The 16,039-nt window shown below is 31.8% G+C and overlaps 2 protein-coding genes across 2 annotated transcripts; both read left to right on the plus strand.

Moving 5' to 3' along the window:
• The first annotated feature begins 6,756 nt into the window (after positions 1-6,756).
• On the plus strand, positions 6,757-12,750 carry LOC110653999 (proteasome subunit beta type-6-like). The gene is made up of 8 exons (XM_021809832.2): positions 6,757-6,982; positions 7,067-7,143; positions 7,236-7,291; positions 8,987-9,059; positions 9,240-9,351; positions 11,823-11,896; positions 12,260-12,334; positions 12,451-12,750. The coding sequence occupies exons 1-8, from the start codon at positions 6,886-6,888 to the stop codon at positions 12,580-12,582; spliced, it is 696 nt and encodes a 231-aa protein (XP_021665524.2). The 5' UTR covers positions 6,757-6,885; the 3' UTR covers positions 12,583-12,750.
• LOC110653965 (uncharacterized) lies at positions 12,721-16,004 on the plus strand. The gene is made up of 4 exons (XM_058130071.1): positions 12,721-12,833; positions 13,263-13,338; positions 15,438-15,530; positions 15,715-16,004. The coding sequence occupies exons 1-4, from the start codon at positions 12,721-12,723 to the stop codon at positions 15,850-15,852; spliced, it is 420 nt and encodes a 139-aa protein (XP_057986054.1). The 3' UTR covers positions 15,853-16,004.
• Positions 16,005-16,039: the final 35 nt, after the last annotated feature.

Here is a 16,039-nt window from a genome sequence, read left to right on the forward strand (position 1 = left end):
ACTGTAACCACTGTTGGATCCGTACCCTGGTCTGAATCCTCGAGATTTGTGTCTAAAACCACTCATCTTGTTCATACTTTTTTTTCTGTAATTACTTTGGCCACCATTATCCATAGCACCCATGTGGGAAACACCTGAAGAACCCTCTGTTCTATTTTTTTTTTGCCCTTTCACTGTCATCTCCTATATAGCTAATCTCAATCTGTCGGGCTCAATCAACTACTACATCAAAAGACTGATTAGACATCGTGGCCAGGTTTGCATACCTCCTGTCCAGCCCCTTTAGGAACCTTTTTACCTTCATACTTTTTGTAGCCACTGCTGTAGGGGCATATTTGCTCAGTTACATAAATTTTGTAGCATATTCATTTACAGACCTGCCATTCTGCCTTAAGGCCTCAAAGGTCTACTGCTTTTGGTCTCTGAAACTTTCTGGCACAAACCTGTTGATAAACAGCTTCATAAACTGGGTCCTTGACAAACCTTCCATCTGAGGTAATATATAGTCATTCATCCATTGTCTAGGCATAGGCCCCATGACATTCTGCACACACTCTATAAGTCTCTTGTCAGTCAAATGCAATTCCATCCCTACCTATTTGTAAGAATTCAAAAACCGATATGCATCGTCTGACACATCATGAGTACCAGGCACCAATTTCTTGAAATTAATTATCTGTTTGTAAAGTTCCCCCCTTGGTGCGGTGGACTGCTATTGTTGGGGAGGGTGGACCATATACTGTGCTATCATATCGATAGTTCTCTGCAAACCAGCTAGAGAAGCTGTCATTGGGTCTATGGGACTTGGGGCCACAAAAGACTGTTCTTGAACTGGTGGTGGTTGCTCCTTTACTTGAGCAGCTCTAGGCCTCCTACCCTGCCTCCTCGGGGCAGGCGCCTCATCCTGTGCCGACACCTCGTCAGGCACATCTAGTTCTGGTGCAGTAGCAGCTCTCCTGCTTCTACGCATTTTCCTGAAATTCAGCAGCATTAGCCCACAAAATTCAAAACTATATGTTACACAGCTTTATAGACTCATATTAAAACAAAATTATATCAGGCATAAACTAGAAGCAAATATGAAAATGCAAGACGAATGTGGACCCTATTTTCCGCATGTGACTCTTATTAGACTCTTCCCAACACTTTAGACTATTTTTCCCTATAAATCTGGAGCCTAAGCTCTGATACCACATTTGTCACAACCCAACCTATGGGTTGGATCGGCACTAGGACATGGGCCAACCTAAAGCTCCCGAGACCCGTAGTAAGCTTAACTATTCATCAACCTAACTCTAAGGCCCATTTGGGCCCAATTTCAAGAATTTAACCGGATAGAGTCCGGCCATAAAATGGATCTTTTAACAAGGAGTTTTTGACTCACCCGACCTATAAATACAATATATAATTAATTAGGGAGCTCAGCTCACCCTCCACATACTCATAATAACATAAAGTCAAATGGGAGCTCAGCTCCCTCATCTAGTCCAACATGCATGCATATAATAAGTTTACAGGTCCAACCTGTCAAATTATATTACAGACCCAAATCAAATAAATATTTCTAGCACATGTGGAAAATTCTAGGAGTTAATAGAATTACACAAACATTAATAAATGACCTGTGAAGAAGAAAAGCAGGTTAACCACAACAATAATCCTCCTGTAGCCTGGAAAAATAATGAACAGGAGTAAGCGTTCAACTCAGAGAGTAAAATATCAATTTTAACCATAATCTCTATAGCTATCTAAAGCTAATGCACCATGTAGAGTGAAATGCAACAACGTCAATATTTTCACATCATAACAGCAAAAAGGTAATCTGGAGCACTCACACACTCGATAAGGTCAAACAATACATATATGGGAGCTAATCCCCTGTACAGCCCTCTTAATTCAACCTGTGCCAACAAAGAACTCAAGTCGGACTTTCGCTTAAAAAACCAAATCGGGGTCCCAGCGAAGAACTCAAGCCATGTCTACCCCGAAGGACCGGGTCCCAGTGAAGATCTCAAGCAGTGTCTACCCGTCCTGTCCATAGCCAACACCATACCACACGCACGCCAACTCACGCACACTGCTCCAAATTACCACAACAATATCTATGGCACTTTAACAATTATGAATGCAATATAAAACGTGCCTAGTGTTTAACTACATAAATACATACTTATAGGTGATGCATGGGCATGCTTGAACATATAATAATATCGAAATTACAATTAAAATTAATATTTTACTCACAGACTTAACCGCAGTCACTGTGGTGGCTGGGCGGAGGAGGAAGGCTGTCCCGGCTCACCTGACAATTTTATTACAATTATTTAGTACATTTGACTTAATACAAACTAAGAAAAAGATCAAAGATGTCCTAAGTGGTGCCGAAAATCTGGCAGAGTCTCCCCTATACCTAGGACCTATCCAACCTGCAAAAGGGCTTAAAACGCACTTTTATATTCACAAGCCATACACCCACAACTCAATCACATTACACAGCCCCTCCTAGGCCCATCCAAACAGTCATCAATCACAACATGTAAAATTATAGTTTAGTCCTCATAATTTAACCCTCTTGCAAAAATTACCCAAATGAGTCCTAAAAATTCTAAAACTTTGCCCTGCTGTCCTTAGCATCATTACTAAGCTAATGCAAAAGGAATTATAATTTTCTGAGCTATCACGAATATTTTATGAATTTTTAATCTAATTTAAGCACTAGAAAATTACGAAATAGCAAGGTTCGGGTTTACCTATGCCAATTCCGACTCTGGGACGCGCTCGAGACGTCTGACAATGGTTGGGCAGCCAAAATCTCGATCCAATTCCAAAACTTTTAAGGTAGCCGGTCTGTCTGGCCAGAAATTTACAGACCGGGGCAACTGTCGAATTTCCACGAATTGAAGGTACCTACACAAAGCCCACAACACCGGGGTTAGTATATAATTTTTTCGAAATTTTTCAAGCTCATTTAATGCTCGAAAAAATACTACGAAGTTTCATGGGACCCACCGAAAAACGGTGTCAAAAAATTTTGAAATTTATATTGCCGCGAAGCTCTCGATGAGTGGAGCGCTCTGGTACTCTCGATTTTTTTGTGGGGTTCATGGTTTGCGAGAAATCTAGCCCAAAATTCAAAATTGGCTAGAACTTTCCGGACAAAAATTGGGCAAACTGCTGGATGGATTTTGGTGTTCTTGGTGTCTATGGAAAGCTCTCGAGGTGTAGATGGTGTTTGACACAAGACCCGGCCCAATCGGTGGCCAAATCGGCTGGGAAGCCGAAACGGCGCGCTGCGCATCGCGCCTCTTCGTGCATCGTTTTCGGCAGCCTGGAAGGCCTGTCGACAGTGGAGGAAGGCTGGGGCGGCGCGCTGGTGACGTGGGGAGGGTTGGGTGGCGGCTGCGCAACGTGGGGAGGAGGGAGGAGAGAGAAAACGGGAGAGAGAGGAGGAGGGACGGGACGCGCGGGGAAGGAAAGAAGAAGAAAAGAAAAGGCCGGTCCGATTTCATCGGTCCGATCCGATCCAATTTGATTCGGTCGGTCCGATTCAGAATACAAAATTTTGAATTTTTACTCTGTCTTGTGATCGAAAACCCAAAAATTTTGAAAAAATTCTAGAAAACTTAGAAAAATTTGTAGAGTCCAAATATATTTTTAGTTTTGTCACATGGTTTTTAAATCAATTTTTAAAAATTATCAAAGTTTTATATTTTCGAAAAATCGAACCCGATTTCTGAAATCTGAAAAATTTCAAATAATTTCCTAAAATTTAAATAAAATAAAATATTAATATTTACCCACAAAATAATAAATTCAAAAATTAGGGGTGTTATAGATTTTTTTTTTTTTGGAAATAATCATTGAACTAAAGAAACTAATTAAGATTTGATCTACTATTGAGAAATAGAATGTAAGTTTTAATTAGTATTTTTAGTAATACTCGAGAGAGTTTATTGACAATATTAGGATTATTTGCCTATACATAAATAGTTAAAATTAGATTATTAAACAAAATATTTGAGTTTTACATTTAAATTAAGTGAAGTCAGATATTCCCTTCAACAAAAAAAAAATGTTAGATATTCCCTAATAGCTTAATCTCTTTAATTTTATTCTCTAAAATTTTAATTTGACTTGAATTTTATTTTTCAAATTTAAATTTAATTTTAATTTTAAAATTACTTATTTCATTTCATTAAATTTTAATAGTCTAGATATTAGTAAAGTTCATTATATGTACGATATTGTGTACTTACAAACGCGTATGTATACATTAAAACCATCTATAATTACAAATGGGTATTGATGCCATTTGCTTTTGAATTAAGAATGTTGCTTCTGATTTGATATCATCTGCATGCATCTGGATATGAGTATTTAGAATTTGGAAATTTGGGTTTGGCTGCAAACAAATAAAAAAATTTGATTGTATCAAATTAAACTAAACCAATTAGGTTCCATTTGATTCGATTCTTTTCTCAATTTAGTTTGATTTTGATTGACATGTTACACAAAATCGATTTTTTATTTTATCAAATGCTCTCCCATTTACATAAAAAGAAATAGTGACTTATTTTCTAAAAAATTGATATAAATGAAATAAGATTACATTTGTTGAGTATAATATAATACAATATAATTAATTATGTAATGTAATCAAAATTATAATATAATATAATATAATGTAATTACATTACTTTGTTTGACTACAAAATAAAAATATAAATAATGTAACATAATGATACTTTTTATTTTAATATTTAATTTATTTATATTATTAATAATAAGTGATAATACTTATAGTGATTGGTAGTCGAGTGGTAGTGGTAGTTAAGTGGTGGTGGCGATAATGATAGTTAGATGATGGTGGTGGTGGCAAAATGAGATAGAGGTGGTAATGGTAGCTAGGTGGTAGAGGTGAGAATAGCTAAGCGGTGATAATAGTAATAGTGATGACGATAATAAGATGGTGGTTGTAACAGTGGTTGTGTTGGTGGTGATAATGGTGACAGAGTAAGAGCAATGACGGTTGAGTAGTGGTAGTAGTGATAATATTGATAATAAATAAAAAAAATAAAAAAAATATAATCATGACTATATCAATTTTTATATTTAATGATTATTGCATAACTTTAAGTATAATTAATCACGTTATGTAATTATCATTCTATTACATTAATTTTTTTTGTGTTACCAAATCACGTAATCAAATATTCAATGTAATCGTGATTACATTATAACTTTGATTACGCCATACAAAACAAACCTAAGAGATTTTTTTTTTCTTAATTTGGTTGCATCCAATCAAAACCCTATGCTTGTGCTGTTCAACATAATGTCATCTTTGTTAATTTGGACTAAAATATCTTGATTAGAATAATTTTGTGCTACTTAAGTCTAAAAATTAAAATTAAGCCTCATTAGACATATAGCCTACAAGTAGGGTTGTGCACGGTTCTTAGGAGTCTCAAACCTAATTGAAGAGCCACACCAAATCGACAGAAATTATATAAAGCTGAAGTTATTTTGATACTTTAGTTTGGTTCTGATTATTCACTAAAAATAGAATTGAAACCTTATCGAAACTATACCGAACCGAAACCAAACTGAGAATCAAATTTATACATATTTTTTATTTTTAGATATATTATATACTTTTAATATAATTATATATGTTTGTGTGTGTGTGTATATATATATATGTATAAATTCATAATTATATTGGCATCTTAGGTAATATTTGGTATAAATGAATTCTATTAAATTTTATGAAATTTATTTACAAATCTAAAATTTTAATGTTAGGTTTAAATAAAAATTCATTTAGAATTATTAATAATCAATTCCATAGAATTTATTATAATTAAACCAAATTTTATCAAAATCGATAGAAATTGCAAATGAATTCTAAACTTAAAATTATATCTATTTTAAGTAACAAAATTATCCTTTTATTATATTTTATTTTATTTTATTTATTTCAAGTACAAAATTTATTTTATTTGATTTCGTATTTAATATAAAATACACCAAATAAAGAAATTAAGTTGTTAAATGAATTCTATCATGAAATTTATTTATAAATGAAATTAATTTTACTATAAAATTAAATCAAACAAGATTTTATAGTTAAATATTATATCATTAATAAATAGTTAAAATATATAGTATATGATATATTTATATTATTATATTATATAATATACTTAATCCTAAATTATATATGTACTTTATAGTTAGGAGTTATATGTTTAGAAATGATTAAAAGATATATTATATGATATATTATATATTAATAATATAATTTAAAACTAAAATACTAATTTAAATATGACTTTTTTTTAAATAATAATATATAATTATTTCAAAAATTAAGAATAGAACTGAACTTTAATAAAAAAATTGAGAATTGTACCAAATCGAAATAAAAATAATAAAGAATCAAATTAAAATCGATATAAAATTTTGATTCATTTCCAATTCTTACGCAAACCTAAAATCAAATCACAATCAAAACTACATACCCTTGCTGGCTAACTTAAATTTTATGCTAGTTAAAAAAAAAAACTTGAATTTTATACTTGATTTAGACTAATCGACCTTTTTAGTGACTAAATAAAAATTGAGAATATAATTATTTTAAATTTAAAATATTAAAATTTAACTATAATTGAGAATATATATATATATATATATATATATATATATATATATATATATATATATATATATATATATAATTTTTTATTTCTTTTTCTCAGGGACAACGAATAGGCTTGAGGGGGAAGTCAGGTTCCCAGGCAACAAAGAAAAATAAAAACAATTTTCTGCTTGCTGCTTTGCTCCACTGATCTGCAATATTAATCTTTTCCTTTTACCAAGCTAATGGATCTCAAGGCTCCTCACTCAATGGGTACCACTATTATTGGCGTCACCTATAACGGCGGCGTCGTCCTGGGTGCTGACTCTCGCACCAGCACTGGTATTTTTGTTAGCTCTCTTGCCATTCCTTTTTTTTTTTTTTATTAGAACAATTCTTTTAATAAACCCATGATGATACTCTTAGGGATGTATATCGCTAATAGGGCATCGGACAAAATCACTCAGCTCACTGATAACGTCTACATTTGTCGTTCTGGATCGGTATTCTTTCCATCTCTTTCCCTCAACCTATTTCTTCTCCTTCAACATTGTGCTGCCTTGGAATTCTTATTTCATACTCGCTTCTTTTGCAGGCTGCAAATTCCCAAATCGTTTCTGACCATGTGCGTTACTTTCTTCATCAGCACACGTGAGTTTTTTTATTTTTAATTTTTTTCTTAAAGTATTTTTTTAATTTTTTGTTTGCAACTTGTGATATGTGACTGACTATGTTCTTCTTCAGCCTCCGTTTTTGACTATGTTCTCTCTCTCTCTCTTATTGTTTGTTTTCTCGAGAAACTATCCAAATGGTGTAATTCAATTGAACTTAGATTATGTTTGGCATTGGGCTATGTTCGGTACGTTGTAATCAATGACAATTATACAATGTAATCAACTTAAAATAAGGCAATAGTCATTCCATATAAAAAATAGATAGGTGAAACTTATTCGGATACTAAAACTCAACTATTCATCACTACAATCATAACCGCTTATTATTAACACCGTAAATAAATTAAATATTAAAATTATTATTATATTACAATAGTTATATTTTTATTTTATAATCAAATATAGAAATATAATAATAATTACATTATATTACAATTTTGATTGCATATATAATTGATTACATTGCATTGCATTGCATTACAATTTACCAAACATATTTCATTAAGTTGAAAATTTGACATAATGGACTGAAAATTACATGGTATAATTAATTATATTTAGAGTACCATAATGATCATTACATACAAAAATTAATGTAATGATAATTACTTATTTTGATTTTTGTATTTATTGATTACCACCACTACCACTATTCGACCATCACTCTACTACCACCACTGTCCCTACCCTATCACCATTACCACCACCACAATCACTACCACTCGATCACTGCTGTCACCACTTAGCTATTGTCAACTTTAATACCACCTGGCCATTACTACCACTACTATTATTAAATTATTGCTATCACCGATGCTAATGCCGCTGCCAACGCTGCCACCATTCAACTATTAATTACCAAAATCATTATCACTTATTATTAACACTATATATAAATTAAATATTAAAGTAAAAATTATCATTATATTACACTACTTATATTTTTATTTTGCAACCAAATATAGAAATATAATGATAATTATATTATATTACAACTTTGATTGCATTATATAATTGATTACGTTGCATTACATTGCACTCTACCAAACACAACATTATTTCTATTTATCTAATTTTGACTTATCTAGAAATCCTTTCAGTGATAGAAACAGATGCCTGTTACTGGGCATCTATTTCTTTCTCTTCTTTAACCCAAAATCTAATTTAGGGTCCTTGCAAAATCATATTATTTCGGCTAGGTTTCACTTTTTATTAATAAAAGGGCCATGTACTCATTTATAAATAAATTAATTTGTCTATAAAATCGTTTTAGGAAATCATCATCATCATGTAGGCTTAATTGTTGATTCTGTACATTTTTATTGCTATCATGTAATTTTGACTAGAGTATTAATATAATATTCATCTAGTTAAATTCTTATTAAACAATGAACTTGAGTTTTTTATTAATTTTTTGAAAAATGTATATCAGCAGATGTTACAATTCATTATGGTCTGATTCCACTACACCACAATCAATACAATTATTTAAAACCCTATTCAACATTCTTATCCATTTGTAAATGCTTGGTTTAGGGATGATTTGGGATGCTCTACTTCTGTTGCCACTTAGTGACAAGTTTGCATCATGTTAATCATCTGTCTGTTGTGATTTTCTTGTCCTGATATGTTTGCATTTTTTTTTTCAATCACCAATTATCTTTATGTACAGAATACAGCTAGGTCAGCCTGCAACAGTCAAAGTTGCTGCAAATCTGGTCAGGCTAATATCTTATAACAATAAGGTTTGTGCTTGCTTTTTTGATGGATATGTGAGAGAGAGAGAGAGAGAGAGAGAGGAAAAGGGGGTTTGGGTTGGTGAGTTGCTATTTTGGTCTACTTGATAAGCATTCTTGCTTCATAGAATTCACAAGATTTGAGTTTCCATGCTCATACTTGACTTTTTATAATTCTTGACTCTGTAGAATATGCTAGAAACTGGCCTAATTGTTGGTGGCTGGGACAAGTATGAAGGTGGTAAAATTTATGCAATTCCTCTTGGTGGAACAATAATAAAGCAGCCTTTTGCTATAGGAGGTATATATTTCCCTCTCAATTCTATAAAAGGGTCTTAACCTGTTGCAACTTACAAAGCATAAGCTTTGTGCATTATGATGCCCTTGCTCTATGAATGAGAGATGATGCACCTCAATTTGATGCTGTTGTTTAAATACATTTACCATTACCCATACATTTTAGTTGAGATGATGTGGTCTTGCATCAACATGTTGCTTTTTCAGTATACTGCATGACTTGTAGCCTCCTTTCTTTTAAGAGCGCCTTTTTCTTTGCAAAGTAAGTGTTTGACGTTTTATTTCCTCTTGGTTTGTCAACTTATGCAAACATTTGATACTTGATATGATTATTGATGAACTCAAGTTGTTAGACTATCTTTGTATGTGATGTCGAACAAGTTTGATGCCAAATTGATGTAGAACCAATATAACAAGTTCTCAAAGGATGGAGAAACATATTCTCCAGAGAAATAAATTCTTGATAAAGAAGAGAAACAAATTCTAAACTCTTGTTAATTGTCAACAATGATATCATAATAAACTGTCTTTAATAACATGACTAGACATAGGTATTTATAGTTTATCAACTTGTCATATTAGTAACTAATTGGAAATACTTACTAAACAAACTCAAACTTCCTAAATAGAATAAAATACTGCTTCCTGATTAACTTTCCTAAAAATAGAGTTATAAAATTCCTAATTATATAATAAATATAATTCCTAAGTTGAGTCTTCTTCCAATACTGCATCAATATGTTTAGGTGAGTTTTTAATGGTTGGCACTTTTTCATGGAATAAGCTTTGCGAGTAAGGTTTCCATGTTTGTCAGCGCCTCTATGCTCATGCCTTGCAGAAATATGGTGACATTGGATGTTTTGATGTTAGTAGTAACTATGATTCTTTAACATTCCAATTCCCTCTTTTACCAAAAAAAAAAGTACTTGTTCAAATGCATCGACAAACTGTATCAAAGCACACATGCACCACAATATTAATGGTTAAATTTAATGGGTCTTTCAATGTGTTTCTGTAATTTATAGGATGTTTCACTTTGATCCCTGAAGTTTCATGGTCTTCCACGTGTCCTTAATTAATGCTCTTCTAATAATTGTAATGTGTTGAATGGTCATAGGAAATGACAGATCAGGAATGGAAAAATGGGAATCAAGTTTTCATTTTCTTTCTTGGGTTTTTGGATTGCATTTTATGAGAAATCAGGAATAAATGAGTCTCTCTTACCTGATTTTCATCTTTCAATCTAGTTGTTAAGATTAGAAATTGGAAATGGTAATGGGCCTTCATTTTCATTCCTACTCTTCTTCTTGTACTTGATCCCTCAATAGTATACGCATTGGTATACTAAATCAACTGCTATATATAAAACAAGGAAAAGGAAAAAAGGCTTTAAACATTGGAAAAGGGAAATTCTGGTAGTACCCAGAATTGGTGAACTGAGGGAGGCTTCTGGAACTGGCTTGAAGAAGGAAGTGAAAAGTGGAATTTTAGAATAGTCTTGCATGACATTGGTCGGATGATTACTTGGTGGAGGCAGTGCCAGACAGATCATACCCTTCCCAGGTATTGGTGGTGTTTTATTCAAAATGCTGCTGCATAGGGCCTCCTGATCACTTTTTGGTTTTGAAGCTTGTTGCTTTGGCCAATGTTTGTCTTGATAATGATCTTGTTGATGAGGGATCAAATTGGTTGATGAGTGGTCAATGGGAATTTGGTTTAATTTGGCTTGAGGGATGGTCTGCGCATGAATCATACTTGTAATCACAGAACTAGATGATTCTGTTGAAGTATATTCTTTTTGCTCTCGTAATTATTTAATTTTTGAGCTTTTTGTCCACCTCTGTTGCTATTAACCTCTTAAGAAATGTAATTAATGCATTTGGACAACCCATAAATGCAGGGACCAAGCCTTGGAAAACCCCCTAAATTGAGTCAGCTTAGATTTAACAAGTAAAATATGATTTGGATCCAGAATTGTTTGGCGTAGGATTGAATTGGGGTAACTTGAAATTTAGCAGTCTTGGATATCTCTGAATATGTAGCCCTAAACCTGGTTCATATAGGTGAGCGCAACTACTTTTGAATTAAGGCTGTGTTAGAATTCATCTGAGTTAATTTGCTAAATTGCATGAATCTAATGCTTTTTATTTATTATCTTTATGTTGTCCCTATTTAATATTTATGCTTGGAATTTACTAAAGTTTTAGAAGCGAATATTATTTTAATGGCTGTTTAGGAAAGTCTGCTGTGGTTTCAACTTTATGTTTTTCCAGAATTACTAATAGGCAACTGCTATATTAGTTACTTTAGTTCTATGATTTTTTTTTTGGAAGAGTTTTGAATTTCCCCAATACTTTATAACCTATGGATGATTTTGAGCTTCTATTTAAAAACTTAATTGATGCAAGAAGAAAATCTTGGGGGATTGTTTTTCCTAGAATGCGGGAACAATTGACATAATGATGGGTTTTTCAGGATCTGGCTCTGGTTACTTGTATGGATTCTTTGATCAAGCATGGAAAGAAAAAATGACCAAGGATGAAGCTGAGGTATGTAGCTGTTGATGAATGCAAATGGAAAAATTAGTTAATACCCTGGAACAGAGATGAATGATCCTGGATGTTTTCATTGGAATGATTTCCTAGTTAATACTTCTGATATTGTGCCTATTCACAACTCTGTGCCACTACAGGAGTTAAGTTTAACTGGTTAAAGTGCATCTAAAATGTGTCTGCCAGTGTTTCTTTTCTTTCCTTTTGCTCCATGAAAGACAGAGTGAAGGAAGAACATGAGCTTCAACGTTCCTTGTTTGTATGAATCTGTTGGTTGGTTAGCGAAGTGACAGAAAATAAATAAATAAATAATTTTGTATTTAGGGTTGATTATAATGGTGTTTTGATTCTTTCTTGCAGCAATTAGTGGTGAAGGCAGTTTCCCTGGCCATGGCAAGAGATGGTGCTAGTGGTGGTGTTGTTCGCACAGTAATTGTAAGATTCAAGGAACTCTGACACTTGTTACTAAGCATCTATCAGTTTTGTTCTTTGCAAGAGGAACAAGATGGCATAAACCGTAAACCCTTGGCCTGTAATGCAATTTTTTGCAGATTAACTCGGACGGAGTGATAGGAAACTTCTATCCTGGGGACGGACTTCCACTGTGGCATGAAGAGTTGGAGTCTCATAATTCATTGTTGGATATTCTAAATGCCTCTGGTCCAGAGCCAATGAACATATGATGAAGTGAAAATGCGCTGCCATATTTTAGTATTTTCGACAGTGGATTGGCTGCTACAATTTATTATCTTTTTTGCCTGCATCCTATATTCTCGGATAGGAATTCTAATGGTTTCTGTTCAACTTCGAACTTAAACGTAATGGGCTTCAGACTAAGACTTGAGGTTTTATTGGGTATAATGCGTGTTTTTCTTTGTTTAGCTATGGCTAGATATCAGCTGCTCGTTATCGACTCCAACACCGCGGCACAAAGGTATGAGGGGTAAAGCAGCGAGATAGAAGTTGAAGTCTTATGAGTCTATAGCGGCCCATTGAAAGGTGGATCTGGATCTTCTAAAAAAACAAAAGGTGCATCTGAATCCTGCGGGTCCGTCCTTGAACTATGAGAGCGGTAGTTGGAAAAATTATTCAATATAATGTATAATAAATATATTTTAATTATTATAATAAGATTTAGGCAAAAATTATTATGATTAATAGTTAAAATATATGCTAAAGTTTATGTAGTTGGGGTAAAGTAATATTTGGAAGACATCGCCTCCTCTTGACACGCATACAATTACTGTGTATAATTTTGTCATATGAAATGAAGAAATACTGGAAAAGCCTTAAATAAAATTTATATATCTTGTCAAAAAGTTATTATTATTATTATTATTAATTGCATGGCACCATAAAACAGATGTTCTACTAATCAGCCACTAAATGTGTTCTGTCTTGATTTTGCCAAGTTGCCCAAGAAGGATCCATTCTGTGAAGTTTGAGGTGTGGTGTTCGTTGTGTATAAGCTGGTGGTTTTTTTTTTTTTTCAGTATTTGAGAACTTTTATGATTAGTATAATTATTTTGTTATAAAAAATAAAATAATTTTACATAAATTTATCACTCAACTTATTAAATTTTTATAAAATGATTTTGTAAAAAAATAAAGTTCCTTCAACTAAAAAAATACATAATATTTTTTTTTAAAAAATTTAAGAGATGAATTGTGCATAGTCAATTTTGCTAAAAAATTATAGGAAGAAGTTTAGCATCGTAGTGTTTATTGCATAATTTATATAATTTTAAATTATAAATATATTAATTATGCACGAATCTTATTATGTCTAATTAACTATTGAACTCATTTTATCAGATTGTTTTGTAAGAGGTAGGGAGAGGGAGCGAAGGATAATATGAGCTCGTCATCTCAGCAGTCGAGGGTGCGAGTGGTGGCAGTGAGGCTCACAAAGTCTTAGTGTACGGAAGCCTTCTAGCAGACGACGCCGTTCGCGTTTTACTCAACCGTGTCTACCACCCTCGTCCGCCATTCCATTAGTGATTTCTTCTTCTTAGGATCATATTTTTAGTATTCTTTTTTAATTCGGAATATGCTAAATGATTCAATTATACATATTTCAACTTTCTCCTACTTAACTTTTTTTTTTTAAAAAAAAAATTTAAGTTCTGATTTAGCAGTTTAAATTTATGATTTTAAAATTAAGATTTATAATTTAGGTTTTAGAATTTAGAATTTAGAATTTATATTTAAATATTAGAATTTTAAAGCTTAAAACTTAAGGTTTAGAGTTTAGATTCTTAGAGTTTAGGGTTTAGAATTTTAAGGCTTAGAGTTTGAAATTTTTGGGTTTGGAGTTTAAGTTTTTAAAATTAATTTAAATTTTTTAGGGTTTAAGTTTTTGAAATTTTAGAGTTTAAATTTTTAGGGTTAAATTATATATATATAGAGAGAGAGAGAGAGAAAGAGGTGAGACAAGTGGACAGTGAAAGTTGGGTTATGTAGCATTACCCTTCTAATTCAACAAATATTTTGCAGTCATAGATTTAGGGCCTGTTTGGATTAACTGTTGAATACAACTGATAGCTGTTAGCTGATAGCTGTTACTGTTAGCTGATAGCTGATAACTGATAGCTGATGATAGCTGTTTTATATTAAGTGTTTGGTAAAATTATATTTAGCTGTTGCTGTTAATATGTGTAATGACTAATAATGATATATATCATATAATTTATTTTATTATTTAAATAAATATAAAATTATAAATTTATTACATTATATTATTTATTTTATTATTAAATTAAATACATAATTATTAAATTAATATATTATATTATTTAAATAAATATATAATTATTAATCTTTTATATTATATCATTTATTTTATTATTGAAATAAGAAAATAATTATTTTTTAAGATAATTAAATAATTTTAAAAATATAGATAAAATAATAAAATAATTATTATTGTTAATATAAAAATTTATAACTAATTTTAAGTTTTTGGATATAAATAAATATTTTATATTTTATGTTATTAATAAAAAATATTTTAACAAAGTTGAAATACATTAATTAAAATATTAAAATTACAAATAAAAAAATAAAAATATTAATAATATTAATTTTCAAGTTAAATAAAAAAGGATAATATGGTCAAAATAAAAAATAAAACCAGATCAATTTATCACCGATGAGAAACTCTAATATATCGATTCTTGTCATCTATCATTTCTATTTTTAAACTTATAAAACACCACAATTTACCTGTTTGGGTGTCTATCAGCTATCAGCTGCACCCAACAGGTAAACCAAACACCCCCTTGCTGTGTTTATCCTGCCATTCTACCTCTCCATAACAACTAAGTTACCTGCAAGGTCTGTGTATATTTTAATTAATTCTATATAAATCTTAATATAATTATTGAATCTATTGATCCATAATGTAATATAATGGAATCTCAGATAAAAAGAAAAAATTGTAATATAATGGAATCAGACTTTGTATTGAGATTCAATTTTGATTGGAAAAAAAAAATTCCATCTTTTTCTTAATTTGTTGAAATAAAATTGAGTGCAGATCCTCTTTGGCATCAGTGATCTTGAATTAAATAATTTAGATACCTTGGAGGACGTTGAGTATGAAAGGACTAATGTAGATGTTTCCTTGAAGGCATATATATGCTGTGACTTTTTCTCTCATTAATCCTTTTGTTCCTCATAAGCTCGGCTGCTAATTCCTTTCTTTGTCTCAAGAACCCATTAGTTCCATCACATCATTTTACCCTTTTCAATTTTGTTCATCCAATTGTCCTCTTCCGTTTCAAAGTTACCAAATTCTCTTTTCAATTTTGTAGGATGGTTCTCACAAATTACAAGCACATACTTATGTTTGGGGAAACAAAAATGACCCATACTTGTTTGGAGAGTGGGATCTCGAGGTAAAGTTTCAGACTTTTCTTTTTTACTGTGGCAAACAAACGTGCTTCACATGATGAGAGAACAGCAAGCTCACCCCTACATGCTTATAAATTCCAAGCTGAACGCTGTAAGAGTTTACATTTTGGCTGTGTCAAACTTCTTATAAACAAAACTATTTTCCTGTTTATCAGTCTAACATAAACGGCTAAATTTTCTTGCAGCTGTGTCGGGTGAAATTAACAATTAATGATTTTTATCTTA

This window comes from Hevea brasiliensis, chromosome 11 (assembly GCF_030052815.1).
Source record: "Hevea brasiliensis isolate MT/VB/25A 57/8 chromosome 11, ASM3005281v1, whole genome shotgun sequence".
NCBI classification, from domain to species: domain Eukaryota; kingdom Viridiplantae; phylum Streptophyta; class Magnoliopsida; order Malpighiales; family Euphorbiaceae; genus Hevea; species Hevea brasiliensis.